Here is a 23,295-nt window from a genome sequence, read left to right as displayed (position 1 = left end):
TCATTTCAGGATTTGCTTTCACAGAAGTGTGGGGTTTAGCTCTGGTCTGGTCTTAATAGGGTAGACACAAAATATTCAATCTGCATGACAAATGTTGTGCATGTAGATGCTCCAAAACACAGTGTTGATTGTGTACAAGGCCTTGGAGATTAATTCATCAATAACTAGATTTATTGTGAGGAACCAAGGGTGCAGTTGAGACAAACCGCTGTGCCCTTTGGACCATGTGAGTGAACCAATCTCTAATATTTTTGGGAGAATGGGTTGCATGGTCTTGTGCATGCCTCTAGGTGCTCAACTTATTTACTTTTTGTAATGGCAAGTATCTGCATGAGTGAATTGTTTTCAGTCACCTCACTGAATTTCTTTGGTTTCTCCCATGTTGGTACTTATTGACAAAAATGATTTGGCCAAAGACTGTCATCAAATGATATCACATACGCAGCTTCTTGTACTCTCTTATCTTTACAATGATTATAGAGTTTCTGGAATTTTTTGCTTGCATGAGATGTGAACCTGCACATCACTGAAATTGGTAGACAAGGCTTGCCAGGTAACCATTGCCTCAATGAAGAACTATTTTTTTAAATTCTAATTTGATAACTTGCCCTTTGAGCACTTTCTCAAATGTTTGGCTGAGAACAGAAATAAACCTGTTTCCTCCGCTGGACAACCAGTAACGCACAAGTCTGTGAACTCTGTTGTGGCAGAGTTTTTGTTGTGCATATATTTTAAGGCACATGTGAGTGTTTGGATGCTGCTCTCAGAACTGATATTTGTCATTCTGTGGTTAGTGCTGGACTTCGTATGTAGCACTTCAAATCATTGGATTAGAAGGGGGTGATGGAGGCATCTTTCTCAAGATGCCCCTCTTCTAATACAAGTATATCAACACCAGTAGAATTATTTAAACATGAAACCATAGGAGTTGACATATGTGTAGGAGGTCTTCCTCTACTGGTCATTTATCATGACAATACTGATTGCACCTACCTGGGCGTGATCAGCATGATGTTTGCAGCTTTTGGAGATGTCCATTGGACCACACATGAAGCCTGCAATGTTCCTTAATGTGAACTGTGAACTGGTAAGGATATAATTTGTTTACTTTGAGAATTAAGAAAGACTTCAAACAGCAACATGTACAGTAAATACATATTAGCTGAGCCCATATTTAAATGAATTGGATGCTGGCTTGTGTGTTCAACGGGGCTACACTGGGTAGCGTTAACCACTTACTTGAATAAAGAACAATTAAAAACATTCTACCACCAATTCCAACTCCACTTCCTTTTTAGGATCAAAATTTAGTTTTGAAAGGCTTGACAGCCTTCATTTCTAGCCAGTATTTCCAAGTATGAAGTCACCTTCTATCTATTAGGAAACTAGGTGGGGCAGTGTTCAGAAGTCAGATGTACCTAGTGTTGAATCATTTAAGGTCTATTAAAGATCTGAGGCTGCATTGTAAATGTCCTTGCAATGAGTTCTCTAATCAATTCAGAGTATTATCTAACAAGGCTAAAGAAATGTAAATATTTTAGTTCAAATACGTAATAATTGACATAAAATCGAATTTAAATAATTGGTGGTACCCAAAGAGAAAAGGAAACGTATAATAAATATCAGAAAGTAAAGTATTCCAAAGGATCAAAACGGGAACAAGATACCACAGATCAAAGACATCTACCGTATACAGATTCACTTGCAGTCCGATGAACAGTAAATTGCGTGACGTTTTCATCAATTTGTATGATCAGTGATTTCATGATACATTCTTATGTTATTGATTTTCTGCAGGGAGACTATGGACTTCTAGGACCAATTGGACCCAAAGGAATCCGAGTAAGTACTTTGGGATTGCAGGATTAAACTGAATGTGTGTACTCTCGGTTTGTGCTGTCTGCCTCTTTTCAGACAGATTGATTCCTTATTCTCTGGTGAATGCAGGTTTCACGCAAAGAATCTGATGAAGAACATTATGTTGTGTTTAAGTTTCGATAGACCAACTATATATTTAAACTGTTTGTTACTGTTCCTATCTCTGATGTATTTGAGAGTGTATGGATATTTGTGAAGTTCGCGTTTATCAGTGGCTATCATGGCTCTCAGTAATATAAATGTATTGTTCGCCCACTCAGTAGCAAGCACTGGAACCTGCAGTTGATGCTTTAATCAGTTGAGTCACTTAAAAATCATCATGTACAAATGCTAGTTTACTTTTGATCTTATCTTTTAAATGTGGGGATTTGGTAACAAGTGCATTAGTAAATTAGTGTTTGGAAACTAATCGAATATGGACAGATTGAAGACTTTTATGCGAGTGGTGGTGGTAGCGAGCAATAGATACACCTGAACACAACATACAACCCACACATGGGCCTCTTCTGTTGACCACCCATCCCATTCCTGATAGGGCATTCTTTCTTCCTGAGCATCTCCAATCACTGTGGCATTGGAGGAAGTGAAGCGTGGCAGCTGAGTACCATGAGTATGAGTTGCTCTTATCTGACATCTCACTAGACAGCTAACATAACCGCAGAAAACAGCAATTTCACCACAATCACAGAGCAAACATGTGCAAACATATACCATGCATGAAACCAGTAATAGGATGAAAGATGAAAATTAACAATGCTTCTGACTTTCAGAGACCATTCAAAATGACATGGGTGCACCTGTAGACTTTCATTTCAAAAGTTAAATGTGAGAGAGAAGAGGAACAGGATGATATAAAAGAAAAAAGCAAAATTAGTGGAAATTGTGAACATGGAAGGTTGACCAAAAATCCACAGGTAAAAATAACAGAATGAAATTAAAAAGTGTACAAATCGCAGTAAAGTACTGACTTGCGCAGAACACAGCTTGGTAAATTGAGAGGAAGACACTATTTCAGAAACAAAATGTAGGGAGAATGTGCATACATATGGGAATGGATCCAAGAAAGAAACACTCTAAAAAGTGTGAGTGATGATCTCAAAGTTCTGGGTGATCAGCAGAGTAGAAAGCAGCAGCAGTGGTAGGAATTTAGCCATAATTAGCAATAGAAAGTCGAGCCATTACAATTGGATGGTATAGCTGCATATCAGTTTGATCTGACTGCAAGAATTAGAGGAGAGAATGTTGATAAAGATGATTTTTTTTAAATGTTAGATTAAGGCGGCGTAAAATTTTATGGAAGTCACTTCAAATAATAGTTACAAGAAAGTATTATTAGAAGAGGGAGATCTACAGATTTACAGGCAAGGGGATATGTCAGAAGAAAGGGAAATTTAATGGAACATAGATAAAAGAAGTAACAGTTGACTGGAGTAGCTGGAAGAAGATCAGAAAGTGATGTGTCCTCCTATGAGATGTGCCGTAGAGCTCCAACTACTGAGACATGAAACGGAGGAGCACACAAGAGGATAACAGGAGAGTTTGGAGTAACAGCAGGCTGAATGGCTGATCAAATCGTATTGATCTTTTGAACAAAAATAGACAACTCATATGAATTCCACAGAGGTGGCAGAAGGAGAATGAAGTCTACTTAGCGTGGTGTGTAGTTCAAGTACTGTCAAACGATAGGCTTCCGAAAAGCTGTTTCTTAACCGGCTTTGGAGGTGGAACAGACGGTGGCAAGGACACGAGGAAAGTTGAATGCGTCACTGCTATGTTGTGCAATGGAGGCTGGAAAGGTGTGGACAATCTGCCATGCTTAGCACGACTGAGCAACAAAGAATGGAGAAGTGACTAGCACATGGGCTAAGCAAGGTACAGGGAAGACCCTGGAGATCTTAGGACAATGCATTAATAGTTTTAGAGGGTGCACTGAAGCTGGTACTAGCCGGATGCTGCACTCCAGTACATCAAGGGATGTTCTCGAAGGATTGGGCAGCACTAATTAACATTGGAAAATGTTTGAAAACCATTTCCATATTGCACCCAGGGAGCACCACCAGTGATCCCTGTCAGTATGTGGACCCTGCCCGGCATGACTCTCCCTTAAGCGATATAGAATTTGTGTTCTAAATTTGGTCAAATTATTTATTTTACAGCACAATTTTCTTAAAAAGAATTTCCTAAGAGACTGGTAGTTTTAAGAGAAACTCGTGAGATATTTTGATGTTTCAGAATGTGACACAATGCGCCTTATTTCACTGCAACAACAAATCTGTTCTTTGCCTGTGAGATCGTGTGTTCTGCATCCTAAGGACTGCTTTCAGGAGTGATTGTACTGAAGATTTGTGAGCTTATCGAGTCCTGAAAACAGCCTATCATGTGTTCCTTCATCCCACTTCATAGCCCTGGGAGTGTAGAAAAGAGCAAGGAAATAGGTCGAACTGAGTGGTGACGTCTCAGCTATGGCGACGAGTAGTTGAAAAAGTAGATCAAACGTCGGCCCTGTCTGGTATTTGGAAAAGTTATGCTTAGTACCCGAGGTGTGTAAAGTTGGAGTATATGAGTTTGGTCTGCACCTTGTGTACAGTGCTGCCTTCTACAGTTCATTTTTGCTGTTCCACTCCACTTTGCTAACTAGGGTTGGATGATACATGTGTACGTGTGAATCAAACCTTTGCAGTGATGCATGTTGGTCCACTCTTCCCTTGGCTTCCCTTGGCCCCCCTCACTCCTTCCTAAGCTAGTAGTCGGGTCTAGCAGCTGCAACAGAAAGAGGACTCTGATGTGTTCCCAATAAGTTCAGCATTGGCATAGGAACTCTGTGGCAACCTGTGAACTTCCCCAAGAACTACTCTGACCATAACTTTTTTTTCTTTTTCCGTTTACAGGGACCTCCAGGGCTTCCTGGATTTCCAGGAACACCAGGTCTTCCTGTAAGTATTATTTATACTCTGTATTCATATTCTAATACCATTATACATGTAATCTCCACTGGGAATAGTTGCATAACGATTGATCACAATTCCTGTATTCTAAAAGAAACAACTCAATAAGGGGAAATAGTTGTTTCTTTTAAGATGTTTAATTGGAGTTTGCTTTTGATCGTAGTTATTCTTCCTCAGTATTAACACATTATTTAAGTTTTGTAATTTTAAAAGTCAGGCCAATATAATTTTATTTATTGTAATGATTTTAGTTAATGTACATTAAGGTATTGTGAACTCTTCTATGGGGGGTTTCCTCTGCAATGATATTGAACTTCTTTTTTAAGTAAGGCTGTCTCAATACTTTCTCAAGTTGATTGTATATTTATCAACTAAGCCTTCAATTTTACATTTTTTTTACATAAGCTTTATGCAATATTTACTAATAGCATATTGAACATACTGGACATTGCTATTAAAGGTTGTGTTTGTAAATTCTGTTTCACTTTTTTTAAGGGACTTCCTGGACAAGATGGAGCACCAGGACCTTCTGGTATCCCTGGATGCAATGGGACAAAGGTGTGTTTCCCTCTATAAAATGTTTGCTTGACGATATCTGTTTCCAAATTTTGTTTCAACATCTGCATGACCAAACAGAAATATGTTTTGAAGAAATGCCTTAAAGAACAGACACATTCTTTTGAGAATTAGCCTCAAAATGCTATAGGAAAAATGCATTCCAAATTACTAAAACAGATCATTAGAAAGTGATGAGTCAACTTGATCTAAGGCAAAAGAGAAGTCTTATTTTTACTGATATCACTTGAACATTGCAGATGTCAGACTGAGTAGGTGCTTTCTGAAGAACTGATGTTGGTAATAGGAAACCTCTGTAAATACATCTGTTCATGAGTCAGTCGAGTCCTACATGCACAATGGCCACCTGCAGAAGTTCGGGCAAAATTAATCACGTCCAGGCCACATGGTGAGAGTGATATCTTGTAAGCGTGAAGTCTACACATTAAACTATCCACATAGGCATAACTGTTGCCCAATACATTGAGACAAATGTGTGGAACAAAATGTAAATCGAGAACCAATAGCAATGGGAACAGTTTTGTTGGACCCAGAGACTGAAGGAACTGGACTTGGCCACAGATAAAACTAGTGAACACATAATGAAGCATTTGTCAAAAGGCACGGCTAGAGCAGGTGCTTTGTCAGACTTGGAACTCTTTGACTAGTGCACGTTTAAAATACACCTGATCCAACTTCATTAGTCAGATTTCACATACATTTCAACATTATTTGGAGCACAGCTGAAATTCAGCAGAACTGGAATTGCTACCAGATATTGCTGTATCTGCATTTTTAAAGTTTGGCCTTATGACGCTACATGCAAGAACACAGAAATATGGTAACAGCCTCTACATTAAAGCCACTAGATATAAGTTTGTGTATTAATGGATGCAACTGTGGAAAATACACCACCCAAAGCCCAGATCTGATGCGTTAACATGTCATTGACTGCTAATGCCACCACAACTGCAACCTACGTCTAATACTTGTGCACTAAAGTGATATTTGTAAGTATTGCAGGCCCGCGGGTCGCACTAAATTCATTTCACTTAATTGCTGGAAGTATTGAGCACTCACGCTCCTGGCATCTTGTCCTGCCCATGCTGTTATTGGCTGCTACGGTTTTACCATTGGGCAGTGCTAAAATGGTATGTGCTAAATTATGTTCTAGTATTGCAGATGGGAACTCTTGTTTATTGCTCTAGTCCATCCCTTGTGGAATAAAGACTACCTGCTGTGAAACAGTGTCCCCTCTCACTTGTCTTGAATCCTTCTCATATGTCCAAAGCCATGAGGAGAACATCTGCACCTAACTCACAGATCAAAGACCATCATTGGCCTTGTACTTGAGCCTTAAGGTCTCACTGGATGGCTTCAAAGAAGTACGCTGCCTCTAGATAACCCAATAGCTGAGGCTCTGCGTCCTAATTGAAATCTTAATATTGTACAATCGATCTGGCCGGTTGACATCCAATACCAGCCTCTTTCATAGTTATTGAATCAGGACCGATGATGTGACCAGTGTACTAATGGTCTATCCGAATGCTTAGGAGGCAGAAGTCTACCTAGGCGATCCAGTTTATTCCCCTTGTGAGATGAGGGAGATCTGCAGTCGGAACTAGCAGGAGGTGTTCTGCAAGAGGTCATGGTTTGCAGTTCAGACTGAATAGAGTAGTCAGAGGATAACAGCATCTCGGAGAAGAGGTGGAAGTCACTGCGTATTGCTTCCATTGGAGCAACACTGACATCTGTACCCTGGATGAACTGATAGACCATTGTATGAGTGGTTCCACACAGTGACAACCCTTGCACCTGTGTAATTTTGTCCCCACAAAGATCGAAATCCATATCCAGGCACACTTGCAGTAAAGGGGGGAAGTAATAATTATAGGTAAATGAAATGAGTGAGGTGTCAATGTGTCTTCTCACTGTTGGTGCTGTTGGTGCTGCTCAGTGTTTCACAATGTAAGGCTTTTCCAGGAATTGTATAGCTAAGATGGTTACAACAACCTCTTCTTCATCAATTACATTGGAATCCAGCTTAATAACAGGCGATGGGGGGACGGGGAGTGTGCTTTGCTAAGCTAAGTATGGATCAATCGCATGGGCTCTGTATGGGCCGTAACATAGAGATATTAGATGTTAATAAGTGCAAATAGCAAATATCTCACATGCGTCGAAGGAACCAGTGTTGACATGGGGGTGAGTGAGGGACTATGACAATTTATGTATAGCTACGTATCCCTTGTCGATGGCAGCAGAACGATTACATTTATGATTTTTTTTCATAAACCATTAAAATTAAGAGCTGAGCGTTTTGATTAGTATGAACTTTTATTACCCAGAATGCATTGGTTTGCTGCATGAAGGTACAAGACTAAGACATGCTATCCCCGACGGAGCCATTAGTTCCCAACACAGAAGGGTAAGGTAAATAACCATTAAGGTTGCAAAGCCCCTGTTGGTTTCTGCAGAACATCACATCCAGCCAACCAATGCAAAAGGGGTAAATATAGACTGAGGTTTGTATTTCTGATATAACTTCCTATTGGAGGCTTAGAAGGCCAAAGAACCGGGATCAGTGATAGAAAACACTTGAGATCAGTCTAGTGCTGGCAAAAAAAGACCTTGTTTGTTTGTGGCTTAATGGGTGCAAAGATCCCTGGAGTGGTCTCAGTCATTATTTATGCAATTGTTCCATCCCTATCCTTTCAGATGCGGTGTGTAAGCTGTCTATTCTTCTCTTTTGTTTCTGTGTAAGCATCCTGGACCATAAGATTGTACTTTGAGAGGTCCCTCTTGTCACCTGTGAGAAGGCTCTGATGGATTCGGTTGCTCACAAGTATTGAAAGCCTATCACCTTCATTGCTGCTTCCCTATGCCGAATTACTTGTTTGAATATTAGGCACATCTGTCCCTTAATTCTATGAGCGTTTTGAAGAACAGATCCACGTGTTTTCCTTGTAGAAGATTGCTGTGGTGCAATCTTAGGTTCATTGGTTGTATCAGTGGACCTAACGATTGGCACATAATTTTAAATGGCAATAGACTAAACATGAGGTTAGATTGTCTCCTCAGAACTTAAAAAGTTTTTTGTAACATTATTTTGCATTTTCCTTATTGCTAGGGAGATCGTGGCTTTGATGGTGCTCCAGGCTTTCCGGGTCCTCAGGGTAATCCCGTAAGTATGTCTTTACTCTAGTTTACATTATGGCGATTGCTTCAAATGTCTCTGCTGTGCAGTAAACATGTCCCACAGAAATAGCATCCTTCACCCGAAGAACACACACCTAGTTTATGTGTCCAACTGAACACTGAGCCAGACAGGTCAGAAACGAAAATGCCACTTGTACAGCCTTCTTTTCAGTCTGTTGGCTCATTCAGTGTCAGCTTGTAGTTAGTTTCTGCAATCCAGTCCCGGGGTCAGGATGAATAAAAGGTAAAATCCTTTGTTTGAAATGCACATCTCCTAATGTCTCTTAATGCCGCTATGTAGCGCAGGTCATGGGGACATTAATCCCAGGGCTCTTGGAACCCTCCCATGAATATGAACATTGGAGGTTGAGTCTCTTAATACAAAAGCATCTTGGGTGGATGATCAATAGCTTACCCATTTTCAAGAAAGGGAAGAATTATTCACTGCAAGAGCATATAGACGGATTATCAGCCTCCTTGTAGGAGCAAATTGAAATGCTACATCGAATTGGTTTACACTGACTCTCAAATATCTCTTTTCACCTCTGTGCCATATTTCTTGTACAGAAACATGTCAACCTAATGCACGCCGCTCCTTCGGATTAGGGGCCAGATGTATCAAAGGGGTTTACCCATTCTGTGTCTATGGGAAAATTTGTTCGTACATATGGCCCTTGGATACATACCCAAGTGCTTACTCCATTACTTACGACACATACCTCTACTATTATAGCACATGTTTACTCTCAGGAGTGCTTCTATTCTCACACTTTCCGGACGCATCTCATGGGAACTGCCAGGTCACTGCACAGACAGTGTTTAGATAAGGTAACCTGCTCCTGCTCTGTGGTAGAATCAATGTAACACACTGGTTTCTAGTTTTTTTGCACGAAAGAGAAGCGTTTGTGAATCTCTATTCTTGTCCATGGATGGGTTTGCTCTCTATTTCAGTGGTTCCCAACCTTTTGTCTTCTGTGGACCCCCACTTTATCATTATTGGAACTCAGGGACCCCCACTGAATCATTATTGGAACTGGGGACCCCCCACTGAGTCATTACTGAAAGCTGGGGACCTAATCTAGTAATAATATTAAATTTTCTAAGCAGTCACGGACCCCCTGAGGAGGCTTCATGGACCCCCAGGGGTCCCCGGACCACAGGTTGTGAACCACTGCTCTATTTCATATTTTGGACACCACAACACTTCTCTTCACTGGCACTCCCACCCAGGGCCATTGCTTCATACCGACAGGCAATCCCCTGTGCGCTGAAATTATCTCACTACACCCATGTATAACACATTTGGCTCTAGTTTTACTATTTAATAGTCATTCCTTTGCATTGTACGATGCATCAACATGCACTAAGATTTTGTTCTTAAATTAGGCCGTGTTGCCATCCCACCATTCACTTTAAAAGGGGTTGACAATTAATTTGCTGTGAGTGTGATATGGGTTACGTAGAAACAAGTGCCTCGATGCTTTATGAGTCCCTTGAATTAGGATTTCATTTGGATTTGGAATGACAAGGCATGCGTTTCCATACTGTTAAATAGTGCATGGAAACATACTTTACAAACACGAGGCTGCTGCAGACTCATTAGTGCTTGCAGAAGACATATAGGGGGTGATTCTAACATTGGCGGGCGGCGGAGGCCGCCTGCCAATGTTCCCCCGACAAAATACCGCTCCGCGGTCACAAGACCGCTGAGGGTATTTTGAGATTTGCCCTGGGCTGGCGGGCGGCCGCCAAAAGGCCGCCCGCCAGCCCAGGGCAAATCTACCTTCCCACGAGGACGCCGGCTCCATTCGGAGCCGGCGTAGTGGGAAGGTGCGACGGGTGCAGTTGCACCCGTCGCGTATTTCAGTGTCTGCTTTGCAGACACTGAAATACTTTGCGGGGCCCTCTTACGGGGGCCCCTGCAGTGCCCATGCCATTGGCATGGGCACTGCAGGGGCCCCCAGGGGCCCCGCGGCACCCCCTACCACCATCCTGTTCCTGGCGGGAGACCCGCCAGGAACAGGATGGCGGTAGGGGGTGTCAGAATCCCCATGGTGGCGGAGCGCGCTCCGCCGCCATGGAGGATTCCCCCGAGCAGCGGAAAGTCGGCGGGAGACCGCCGACTTTCCGTTTCTGACCGCGGCTGAACCGCCGCGGTCAGAATGCTCGAGGGAGCACCGCCAGCCTGTTGGCGGTGCTCCCGTGGTCGGTGACCCTGGCGGTCACCGGCCGCCAGGGTCAGAATGACCCCCATAATAGATTACAAACTCCTTTCAGGTCTTTGTTGCTGCAACCCCTCCAAATTTATCACTAATCAGCGTGCGCCTAAGTAAGTGCAAGAGGTAGCCCATATACAGAGCTAAACCTTTACTTTCCTCCATCATAAGTTTGCAGCTGCTTTGATCATGTGTGCATTATTATCTAATAACGTGGAGAAAGCAGGACGCCTATGGACCTAAACCTGTCCGATTGTTAAAGCCGGTGGATACTAACATATGACAAACTAAGTTAAAGTGCATGAAGGCAACAAGACTAAGGGTCTGATTTAGAGTCTGGTGGACGGGATACAAAAGTGATGGCTAGACTGTCCGCCTTATTACATGTGCATTATATACAGTGGGATTTGTAACTCGAAGGTCGGGATATCCGTTACATTTGAGATGGAGTAACCTATCCGCCAAACTGTAATCAAGCCCTATGTCACAGTTAAGATCCTGACATCCACTTGGAATGTGGTGGAGGGTGCAGACCCAGCATGGAGAACATTCTGAGACTAAGAGAGCTGCAAGAGAGTCTGTGGTTGAACTGTTCTGCTTCTGTCCCTTGTACTCACCCATCCTTTTTTATTATTGGCGGTGCAGTATTTTCTATTATTTTAGTTCATACATTTAAAGTTCTTTTATTTTTGCTTGCAGTGGTGAATGTCAATTTATAAAATCTGAATAACAATTTCACAGCATATTAATACAAGATCTATTTTATTTCTTGATAAAGGGACCTCCTGGTTTGCCTGGCCTGAAGGTAAGTTTTTTTCTTTCTCCTTTGAAAAAATGTAGCATAACTTGTATTAAAATATTATAAAATTAACTGAAATTGTATTTGTAAATTTAAATCTCCACTGATTCCAAACCCTTTTCCAGTGGCAAACCTCGGACAGTGAGTCATGCCATCTCGCACTGGACACTTGCGCTCCATTATGGTTGTGGTGTACACACCTTAAGCTGTTTTTGTAAGCACGGCTTGACTTCTTGATTTGCTTTTCAAAAAAGATTGCAATACAGGTATTAGCTCTGTTTTTCTAGGCCAATTTTCTTGCAAACAGCGTCCCAATGGATTGTAGTGAAAGCTTCTTTTTGAGAGAATAGACTTGTTCTTCTTATGGTACTTCCATCACACAACTTCCCGCAATATTTAATGAATAAGCTTGATTTGTCACTGATCACAGTCCCGCCAGCTCTGCTGGTGAGTGGGTGGAAAACAGCCTTCAGGGCTTACGACCGCTGGTGTAATGAGTAGCCAATCTCAGAAAGGATTGGGATAAGCGTTTAGAAGAATGGCAGTGTGACCCAAACATACCAGTAAAATTAAAATGGAATGAACTTAAGCACCCCTCAGCAGTGTTTTGTTCTCCCTGCAATACTTATTGTCATCACTGTATTACTGCAGGGGAACTTGTCTCAAGTATTACATTGCAATTGCATTAGCTCTAACTAATCCTGACCTGGCATTGAAGTGTCTTGTTGGGGGTCACACACTGCTCCGTACCCCTAAAGTTAGTGATTGATCCAGTGGTTATTAATTGTTGTTGTAGATATGTTGGCTACTGTCTTAGTCTTGTGCTCTAAGAAAACTGAACAGTTTCTTCCATTTGCAAGTGGGGATGTGTTAAGTTTAGAGTTATATGTATTTATAAGAGTGAGTTATTGCAATTAGAGTTTGCATTGGTCCTACTGTTAGGAGTTTGTTTGAGGAAGTCCCATGAGTGTTGAGTTCTAGGGGGGGTGATTCTCTGTGATGCCAGGAGATGTTTTTAGTTAAGAAGTCTGTTGATTTAGCACTTGATTGATCTTAGGAGGTCCTCAAGGGTATCTATATGAAGGCAGGAAGTGAGAAATTGTGAATTCTTTGTTGGATCACATAGAGAATAAAAAAGTCTATGCCATCCTTCTAGACTCTGAACTCCCTCTTATTTTCAGCATATACTTATTAAGGGGAATGAATGTCAGTCGAAATCTAATAATGTTGATGTTGACTCAAATGAGCAAAGTGACCAGCAATGATAGAAGTGACTATATGATACTCAACTGTTGGAAAAGAATTCTCAGTAAGCTGAAACCCAGGGTCATTTGAAAAGTGAGCAATTCTGCAAAAATGTAATGTATCCAAAAAGACACAAAGCAAATCACAACCACTAGAAGTCTTATAAGCCTAATACTATTGCAAGTCACAGTTATCCATTTGTTTTTCTGAACATAACCCACCTAATTTGCAAAATCCTTAAAGTGCAGAAAACATTGCCATGTCTGTACTGAAAACGAGATTGACCAAGTAGTATGGTTATGACCAAGCCCTGAAAAACTCACAGGGGGTTCTTCATTTCCAATGCAAGCACCTTACTGACCTTGCTCATTTACACACATTTTCAAATATACCATGCATTTATCAAGTTTTTATTTAAACGTTGAAAGTAGGCAAGGTTGGTTGTGCTGTTATTTAAAAATGCATTGAGTTGTTTAATAGTATAGTCTTTAACAAGGTGACCCAAAACAAATGCAGCACTGCTTAAGCACACATGCACAAGTTCAGTTGGAGGGCCAAAGACAGGCCAGGTTTTCCTGATACTGACTAGGAATATTGAAACAGAAAATCTTTCTTGCAGTGGATCCAAATGTTGCGTGTCAAAAATGATGGGACGGACCACATGACTCCATCAAATATGGCTCTCTTCCTCACACTGTACATTTAATGACTACATAGCACTTTAGACCTAATCTAAGTGCCTGGCATATTTCTTACTGAATGCAACACCACAGCCTCTAAGTGGTTAGGTGCTGTGCTTTTTGATCTAATACAATAATGTACAATATAAGCTGAGTTATAGAGTGTGGCTTATCACCTGTATGGGTATCCAGGCACTGAGAGAAGCTGCTCAGTTCAGTGGAACAGCCCGATCTTGAGTCCTTTCCTGAAATCCATAAGTGAAGGTGGAAGATGTTCCAGGAATTTGCTGTGAGGTAGGAGAAGGAGCATCCTCTGCTGTTGGTCTGGTGGATGTGGGGGGTGGGGGTCGTGAGGGAGTGCACAGGAGTCTGGAGGGTTGGTGGAAGTTCAATCCTTGGTTGATGTATGCTGGTCTCTGACTATGAAGGGCTTTGTAGGTGTGGATTAGCATCTTGAATTGACATTTCTTCTGGATGGGGAGCCAGTAAAGCTTCTTGAGGTAGGGTAGTGTGGGTCCATTTGGGGAGGTCAAGGATGAGTCCGGCCTGTGCATTCTGAATTGTCTGCAATCTTTTTAGGAGGCGCATGGTGATTCCTACATAGAGAGCATTGCCGTAGTCTAGCTGGCAGGTGATTAGAGCTTGAGTGACGGTTCGCCTGGTGTTGACAGGGAGCCGTTTGAAGATCTTGTGGATCATGTGAAGGGTTAGAAATCAGGTGGAATAAACTGCATCAATCCGTTTTTTTATGGATGATGCCAAGGTCGCATGCGCGGTCTGTTGGGGTGGGTGCTGCTCCGAGTTCTGAAGTCCACCAGGAGTCATTCTATGGGGAGGTGTTCTTCCCAAAGATCAGCACTTATGTTTTGTCTGTATTGAGTTTTGGGCAGTTTTGTTCATTCAGTCGGAGATGCCCATCATGCACATGTGGAATTTGGCCTTCGTGTTGGAGGGGTCCTCTAATAGGGAGAAGATCAGCTGGGTGTTGTCTTCATTGGATATGATGTTCATTTCGTGGGATCTGATGATGTTGGTCAAGGGGGTCGGGTGTTCAGCAGTGTGGTGCTGAGAGACGAGTCTTGAGTGATACTGCAGATGATGTACATGGGTTCTGAGGTGAAAGGTGGTAGGCGGGTTCTCTGGGTTCTTCTAGTGAGAAAGGAGTTGATCCACCTGAGGCGCTTACTTGGATTCCTATGTGATGAAGCCTCTTGAGAAGGGCTTGGTGGGATACGGTGTTGAATGCTGCGGAGAGGTTGAGGAGAATCAGGGCCACCATTTCTCCCCAGTCGAAGAGGGTTATGATGTAATCAGTGGCAGAAATTAGGTGGCTTCTGTGCTGAGGTTGGTGCGGAATCCTGATTGGGAGTTGTCCAGAAGGTTGCTGATCTCCAGGTGTTGGTTGAGTTGCCGGTTAATTGCTTTTTTCAGGACTTTTACAGGAAAGTGAAGTAATGAGATGGGGCAATAGTTCGCTGGTGTTAGTGGAAGGTTTTTTGGGAAGGGGTTTGACTTCTGCACGCTTCCATACTTCGGGAGGAGGCTGTGGTTATGGAACAGTTGAAGATGGGTGTGAGCTTGCTGCTGATTATCTTGCTCACGAGGTTAAAGATGTGGTGGGAACATGGGTCCGTGGGTGCTCCTGAGTGGACAGACTTAATGATGACTATGGAGTTCTGTGTGGTGTCCTGGTCGCAGGTGGGAAGCATCTGATAGGAGACGACATCCGGACATCCTTACAGGCAAGGAAGGTGAGGGTGTTGGCAGCTGTGGATTGGGGGGAGTCAATTTTTTTGTAGATGATGGAGGTCTTGTCCTGGAAGAAGTCTGCCAGAGAGCGGCAGAGTTCCTGAGAAGGGGTGATTGTGTTTTCAGTGGCTGAGGAGTTGGAGAATTCTCTGACGATGTTAAAGAGTTCCTTGCTGTGTTTGGAGCTGTTTTTGATGCAGGTGGTTAAGGCGTTCCTTTTTGTCTTTTCAGTAGTTGGTTGGATGACTTGAAGGTGGCTTGCTCTGTGTGCTCCTTGAAGGTGTGCCATTTCATTTCTAGTCGCTTGCAGTTGCGTTTCGTGCTTCTCAGTTTTGAGGTGTACCAACTGACTTGTTTTGGTGCATCTCTTAGGTTTGGTGGGCTTGATGGGAGTGTCAGTTGGCGTAGTCGGTGATCAAGGTGGGGGAGTTTCTGACAGCTTATTGTAGGTTGAGTGTGGTGTTAGGGCAGGAGTATTTTGAGGGCGTTGGTCCACTGGCTGTCTGATACTTTGTTGCAGAGGAGGGTGTTGGGTGGCTTAGAGGTGGTGCTGGTGGATCCTGTAATGGTGAAGTGTACAATGGTGTGATCTGTCCAGGTGAGCTCAGTGACATGACTGTATTTGACTTTGTCGCTGGACATGAAGATGAGGTTAAGCGTGTGTCCTGCATACTTTGTGGGGTTAGTGGCTAGTTGGGTGAGGCTAATGTTGTTCATGCTTTTGAGGAGGTTGGCAGTGGTGGCATCATTGGGGTTGTCAAGGTGAAAACTGAAGTCTCAGAATCTTGATTTGTTCTGAACCCAGTAATGTGGCTAATGCTCACCTCTACATAGGCTTCAGATAGTACTAAATGCGGTGGCAGACCTTATTCTTAAACTTCTTTTAGAGCTGTGGTTTCACTATATTTACATTCACTCCACTGACTCCCAGTCAAGAAGCAGATTCTGTTCAAGGAGCTTGTCATGGCCCACAGAGCGCTATATTATGCTGGCCCCCAATATCTTTAATTCAGAATACACTTCTTCTCACTCATGAGACAGCTGTACTCCTCTCATCTGGCCCTTGTGGCGTTCCAAGGAAAGGCCATTCGCCCCAGGATCTACACTTTTGAGGGGTCCACTCTCATTCAGTAACATTTATTTATTGATTTTTAATTGCAACAAGCCTGACATCCTTGTTGATAATGAGGCCGCTGGTGTGGCTAAAGACCATTAGATGACACCACATGCCATATTTTCTGTTTGATGAAGTGCATTTCTTAATACTTAACAACAGATGCTCCTTATCACACCCGATGATGGGCCTTTGTGGTGCAGCACACAGTTTAATGCCTGGTTAATGTACCTGCAAGGCATAAAGTGAATTAATTTATCCCAGTATTTTTTTAAGCTGGTACTTTTTTTTCTGATAGTACAGCTAGGACACAGTGGGCAAGGTTTACCGCTTTCGGTTTCTGAGCTGTGCTACCTGGAAATATAGGACTAACTCAAGAAAACCATTGGGTTAAATGAATTGACTCTATGCCTTGCAGGACTCTGGGCTGTGTAGTGTGCCAGAAAAGACTATTATGATAAGGCTCCTGGTCAAAATGGAAGAAGCGTCCAAAGGGCACCACATTAAATGTTGTCACTAGGTGTTGCACTGACGTCTTACAAGCCTGCACTTCAACAACCCAAACCTAACTACACATCTAAGGCTGTTTCAAGTTAGGTTCAATTAGATAGGGCTCACTCTTTGTTGGTGGTTCTTGAAGTAGTTCATTGACACTCTAGAAAAATGTAGTCAAGGTAAGATAGCTGATCTTTATATACCATAAATGATACCTCCCTACATGTTTCTGATGTGATTATGGTAACCCACTGAATGGGGCGTCTGAATTTCAGCTGTTTTGAAGAAATATGAACTTCATTCAGTCACCCTTACCTTTGTGCTTGTATTGCCTCTTAGGGTGAGCCTGGTAATATTCTTATGTCATCGCAGCCAGGACAGAAAGGTGATCCCGGTTTGCCAGGTCTGCCAGGATTACCCGTAAGTAATCAAAACCTTTCTCTGTAAGTTGCTTCACATTGGCGTACTAGTCATTTGAAATTATTCTAACACATTATACTCTCTAGTCTTTGTTAGCCTTTCAGTTTTGAAAAGTGTTATGTTGTTTATAATCTTTTTAAGAAATTGTGGGGTGATTGATATTTTGATGCCTAATTAGACTGGAGCTGACAAAGAATATTTTGTGGTTAAAGTAACAACCTTACTGTGAATGTAAGTCCCTTAGAAGGCCATGTTGACCTTGAATGTCATTTCTTAGTGGCCTGCAGTGACCACAGTGTCATGTGGGGCTGTTCAAATGCTTGACATTAATAAATAGCTTTAACATACTTTTTATGCTCAGCCTTGACACCCAAGAATTTGGTTTGGCATTTGCTAATGAATTGTTCAATATGTGCTGTAGTTTCCTGTGAAGGAAGCATTCTTCAGATGTGCAAAAACATTGTATTGCACCTTTAGTCCAGTGTAAAAGCCCAAATTAGCCAGGTTTGTATGGCTTTTATCGGATTGACTGAAGAAAATATGATAAAATGGTACCTTGCATATCCCTGTTGAAATTGTTGTGGCTTCAGAATTGTATGCATGGCATCATACTGAAGATTTATTTTTAGTTGATCCAGTAAGAGAATCAGATTATCTTAACTCATTAAGAACAATAGCATAGTTTTCAGGGATTCTTACCGCTAGGGTCACAAAGAATTTGCACAGCTATTTTAAAGTCAAATGATCGCTCTGCACGCCATAATTCCCAATGTTGATTCAAAGAATAAGGATTAGTGCACTTTGGTGTGCAAATGCAGACATACTGCAGAGAATTATTTGGACCAGAGGTCGAGGCACTTCTGGATTAGCCTACCTGCAGAGGTAAGTGAAATCCAACAAACCTGTTCATATTCACACACAATTTGCAGGTTGATTCCCTCCCATTAAATGCATGCAGATTCAGAGTGGAATTAGAGAAGGCTCAACCCCACCCTCATGGGAAGGGTTGGTCCATAGGAAAAAATATTTTAGTCGTGGGTGATCAAAAAACAGGTAAATGCACCAGTGGGTCATTTTTGCAAGTAGGTGAGAAATCTACATATACAGCATGATTTTGAGTACTCATAAAAATCTAAGACAGTCATATATTTCATTCAGTAATCCTGGAATCTCTTGCAAATTCAATGAAAGGTGGAAATTTGCTCCTCGTAAACTTATGAGAGTACTTTTCTGACTTTTAGAGCCAGGGGTTTGTGACTTAGACTCAGGGTGCTTGGCCAGTCACCTGTTTCCGAAGCATACTATGAAGATGTTGAATATAACATTTTGCTTTCCCATAGGGTACATCTGGTCCGATTGGAGTACAAGGGCCGCCTGGACGTCCTGGTCCACCAGGTTTGACGGTAGGCTTCATGAATTGTTTTGAGCTGCCTGTTTCTATATTTCAGCCGCTGAACATTAAAGAGACTAAACATGATGATTATTTTATTTCCTTATGTCGTGGAGAATGCTGGGAAATCCTAGTGTACCATAGGAATAAAGTCAGTGAGTTCAAGTTTTTTTCAGTGAATGAATGATCATAACTGATGTGTGTACAAAGTGGATGTGGATATTACAACCATGTAAAAAATTGCAGTGCTTGCTATGCCTTAATCTTCAGAAACCTAGAAGATACAGTCCAGTAGGAAGGAACAAACCCTCTTGTTATTGGTGAGTCGTCAGTGCCCCAAGCAGTCAGTCTGCCAATAGAGAGTGGTCAGGATTGTTGAAAAATTGTTGCAGAGTCTAGAAACCCAGAAGTCAGTTTCAACAAGGTGAGGTTACTTGAAATAATAATGGTAGGAAAAATCTAAAATGGTAGCATGCCACAAAACTCTGTTGGGATTTATAGGAAAGGAATGAAATGTTGCTAAGTGGTGTTTGTTGAATATGGAGGGGAAAAGGAAGAAAACAAATTCAGCTTGATTTAAGCAGTCTTTATAGTGGAAGTAAAACAAATTCAGGCTTGGTGTAATACTGTACATGGAATTGATCAGACACATACATATCTGTGGGTTTATTTGTTGGACGCATAGGCAGCAAGGTCAGTGCTGTTTGTTCACTGCCACAAAAGTGTGTTTAAGGTTTGTAGGACAAATTGTGAAATACACTAAAATGTCTAATAGAGTATTGGTATCAGGAGGCTTTTGATTTAATGGTCGAAGGTAAGATTACAGGAGATCAGAATGTTTGGGTTAGAAAGATCTGAGGTCAACCACATTAAGCTTAGAAGATGTTTCTCGACCAGAGCTAAATATGCAGATATTCACCATGTTATTAGACAGTTCCTATCTTTTGGTTTCGGAGATTCTGAACATGGAATATAAGAGGCGTACGCTGCTGTGACCCCTGTGACCCTCTGGGAAGAGGAAGACCAATTGCCAAGAAGTAAAATCCAATGCTGAAGAAGAATTTAGCTATGGTACAATAGTGCACATAGCTCCAGATTCCAAAATGTTTTAAATGTTTTAACTATTCAAACTACACTGACTTTGCTTGTAACCCTGAAAGTGCCCTGTCTTTGCAACTAAGCTCTACTGCTCTGGTTCATTCCTCCACTCCTAATATTCAATTGGAACCCACATGTATATGTTGACCCCAGGCACCCAACCTACTGGATCTAATAAGGATCTTCAAGAACACCCCTATCAGCAGTTTTACTACCACCCCGGCCAGAGCCATCAGCAGCCACCCAATGGAAGAAGCAGTGTTCCTACCAGAGATCAACACTCCTTACATTAAGCCAGATATAAAAAAGCAGGTTCAGCTCAGGATTCCCAGCTAACTATAGACCGATTTGCATTGGCCCTCTCCTAGAGAAACTGAGAGAAAGAGGTACCTGCATTCTTTTATCTCCCTATATTGAACAAGGTGATCTGCTCTCCGACATCCAAACAGAATTCCACCTAGGTTGTACTATTGTATCTGCACTAATCACAACATGGGATGACATCACGGCAATAGTGAAGTTGAAATTAGAAGAGGCGCTCCAGCTTCTTGATCTTCCCCTTTAGATATGATTCATCATCTAACTCTAATCCCCGTCTGTTTCAATCTCTGAAGCACACATCTGTCCATGACTGGATTGACTCTTTTTTTTAACAACAGATTTCTCATTTAATGTCCTTCCTTTGACTTCCGTTTGGACCATCTGACAACAGGAGTCCCAAAAAGATCCAGCATAGCCCCCTCCTTCTTAATGTATATCACCCTCCTCTTTAATGTATATCTTGGACTTCTGCAGAGGTGATAACTTCCCTTGTACCCCACTGGTACAACTTTGCGGATGAGACACAAATTACTCTAAAACTTCAATTTTCGGCCACTTGAAATTCCTGTGCCATTAGCCAGTCTGTCCTAGTAATAGATAAGTGGATATGAACACATTAGGTAAAAGTAAACAAATAATGAACAAAGGTCCTAGCATAAGAGAAATGGACCACCTACCACCCATCCACTGTGTGACCAAAAGAGCTTTGCACATTCTCCAGCCCATCACTCCCAATGAAGAAGACAGGAATGATGATGGATTAAACTCTCTCCCTGATGCAATAAGTGAATTAGAATTACAAAAGAATGCTTTAACATGAGATGCCAGTGTCAATCTTCACAAAGTTACTTAGGATTCCAGCAAAAACTTGCAGGTCACCATAAATTTAGTACACTCCTGGCTGGACTACGTCAATGATATATACCTTGGAGCATCCGACCAATTGATTACAAATATACAACTAATCCAGAAAGCAGCTATGATATGACTCTTCAGTCCTAATATCCGGTCATAGATGTTCTGCAGCTAGATTGATCACCTTCATTGCAAAGTACATAGTCTTTTCTGCAGCTCACGGTCCAGGACCCAGAGACCTTCAGCAAAGTCTGCGTCTGCCATAAAGTCAGAGCACTGATGTTTTAGTGTGGCCCAACGCCTATCTGCCCCTCTCTTGAACAAATCGTAGTGGAAAAAGTGGCTTCACAGATCAAAGTGTTACTATATGGAGTTCTCTTCTGATAAGGTCAAGAGTTGCTGACAGACATCTCAAAATCCTAAGAGCTCTACCATCGTTGCTCAACCACATTTCAACCACATTTCTAACAGCTATATTATATTCAGCCTTTATAAAATCTTGGAATCTGAAGAAATTACTTCAAACTGAACATGTTATCAGCAGGTGGGAAATGTGCCACCTGCCACTCATCAATCATTTAAACAAAAGACCCTGGCCCACCTCCTGTCCCAAAACATTAAGTGAGAAATCTAGGTGTGATTATGGGTTCAAACCTCTCTCTCATACCACATGGGAACCAAGCTACGAGATGCCTAGGTCGAATCCTCCCTCACTTAGGATTCAACAAAACGTACAAGTCACCATCAGTTCAGGTAGTCCTGGTGGCACTGCACCACAAGTACATTCCTTGGAGTATCCAAGTGTATGAACAAAAAGCTAGAGCAAATCCAGAATGCAGCTGCATTTCAAGCTGCTAAAATATGGAACTCTCTTCTGGAAAGAATAAAAGTCACTGACAACAATCCTGAAATCAGACAGCTCTAACAACAAGGCTCTTCGCACATTTAGAACTACTGTGTTTCAATGAACACTATAAATTGATGTAAATGTTTGATTGCACAGGAGTTCTATTCTCATTCCACTCCTCAGCATGTATTGCTTTGGTGTACTGCAGTTTCCACATTATATTTAAAGCACATCACCAAACCTCGCGCGCCTCTGCACATCTCCTGTAGATCCTACCACAACCAACACTCTGGACCCTGCAATCTGATAAAAGCACCCAGAGTCCTGACGCAAATCGCAGCTTTTTTGAATTGTGCAGGTGGTGTTCGTTGTACTACGAACTCCCACACTCCAAGTATATATTTGCTTGAACCACAGTGGTTATGTAACTAAGCCAGTGCAATAGAGGCCTCTTGCCCAGAATCTGCCTGTGACAGAAGCACCCTCCCCCAGTGCTCTCATAGTGCATGATTGGTCTGATGCACAGTGAGAGCCTTAGGGCAAAAGATTCTGTAGTGCTGCAACAATGTATCGCGATACACAGAACAATGTATAACTGGCATGTTGGAACTGGAACTGCTGGTCCTCATGTTTCTCCCTTGTGTTCTATGTGATACAATGTTTGAAACCTGGAGTTGTAGCTCAGCACTTGAAGCTGTGATACTGGTGGACCTGTGGGTTGAATTAGTTGGGTTAACTCACTTTTTGACTCTTGGGGGTTCTTCATAATGTTTCATTAATATTAATTTGCTCTTAACTATCTTAAATGGTGAGTTAGTAGCGCAGGTTTGGGAGATGCTGTTGGAGAACCACAACCTTGTTTACCGGTGGTTGTCAACACTGTTTATCTGCATTTTTTTTTTTTTTTGCCTAAAATATTTCTTTAATGCTTGGGAGAACATGTGGTATCATGAATGAAGGGTGCTCAGCCCCGCATCCAGTGAAAATTTGCGTAGTTAAAATTGGAAATCCTTTTTGAAGAAGTAGCTCGTTATTGTCTACATGAGGGATTTCTAGGAGCATTGTGTCCGGATGGGGCTGTTTCAAGTCTGTTAGAAGCGCTTGGGAGGTTAGCGAGAGACGTGCTGTTTAATTGCGTCTTCCTGTTTTGTCTGCAAATGATTTACACCTGGTATGTTTTTTTTCAGGGACCACCTGGTCTACCTGGTGATCCTGGGCAGAAGGTAATATCTGTTTCCCTCCTCTGGAGTCCTTTCTCTCCTTCTATGTTTGAAGATTTTCTGTACTAATTAGGATGTGTTTTGACATTTTCAGGGCAATATGGGCTTGAATTTCCAAGGACCGAAAGGTGAAAAGGTAAGAGCATGGTTTCCTGTCATTTGTTTAGGATTTATTACATGCCAGCAAAGCACAGAGTAGCCTCGGGGAACAGAAAGATTTGAGGTCCTAGAAGTTTGCAGGTCTGCCGGATGCCTTGAGAATTCATTGCA

General features: G+C 42.0%; 1 protein-coding gene across 1 annotated transcript in view; it reads left to right on the top strand.

Moving 5' to 3' along the window:
• The window catches only part of COL4A5 (collagen type IV alpha 5 chain), a 1,021,631-nt gene that overhangs the window by 144,767 nt on the left and 853,569 nt on the right, over nucleotides 1-23,295 (top strand). The window contains exons 4-12 of the mRNA XM_069211570.1: nucleotides 1,798-1,842; nucleotides 4,767-4,811; nucleotides 5,319-5,381; nucleotides 8,509-8,562; nucleotides 11,571-11,597; nucleotides 17,214-17,294; nucleotides 18,635-18,697; nucleotides 22,993-23,028; nucleotides 23,120-23,161. Coding sequence (XP_069067671.1) covers nucleotides 1,798-1,842; nucleotides 4,767-4,811; nucleotides 5,319-5,381; nucleotides 8,509-8,562; nucleotides 11,571-11,597; nucleotides 17,214-17,294; nucleotides 18,635-18,697; nucleotides 22,993-23,028; nucleotides 23,120-23,161 — 456 coding nt within the window. The remainder of the gene's footprint in view (nucleotides 1-1,797; nucleotides 1,843-4,766; nucleotides 4,812-5,318; nucleotides 5,382-8,508; nucleotides 8,563-11,570; nucleotides 11,598-17,213; nucleotides 17,295-18,634; nucleotides 18,698-22,992; nucleotides 23,029-23,119; nucleotides 23,162-23,295) is intronic.

The sequence above is a fragment of the Pleurodeles waltl genome, chromosome 2_1, assembly GCF_031143425.1.
Source record: "Pleurodeles waltl isolate 20211129_DDA chromosome 2_1, aPleWal1.hap1.20221129, whole genome shotgun sequence".
In the NCBI taxonomy this organism is placed as follows: Eukaryota; Metazoa; Chordata; class Amphibia; order Caudata; family Salamandridae; genus Pleurodeles; species Pleurodeles waltl.
This window is presented reverse-complemented; position numbering and strand designations above follow the sequence as displayed.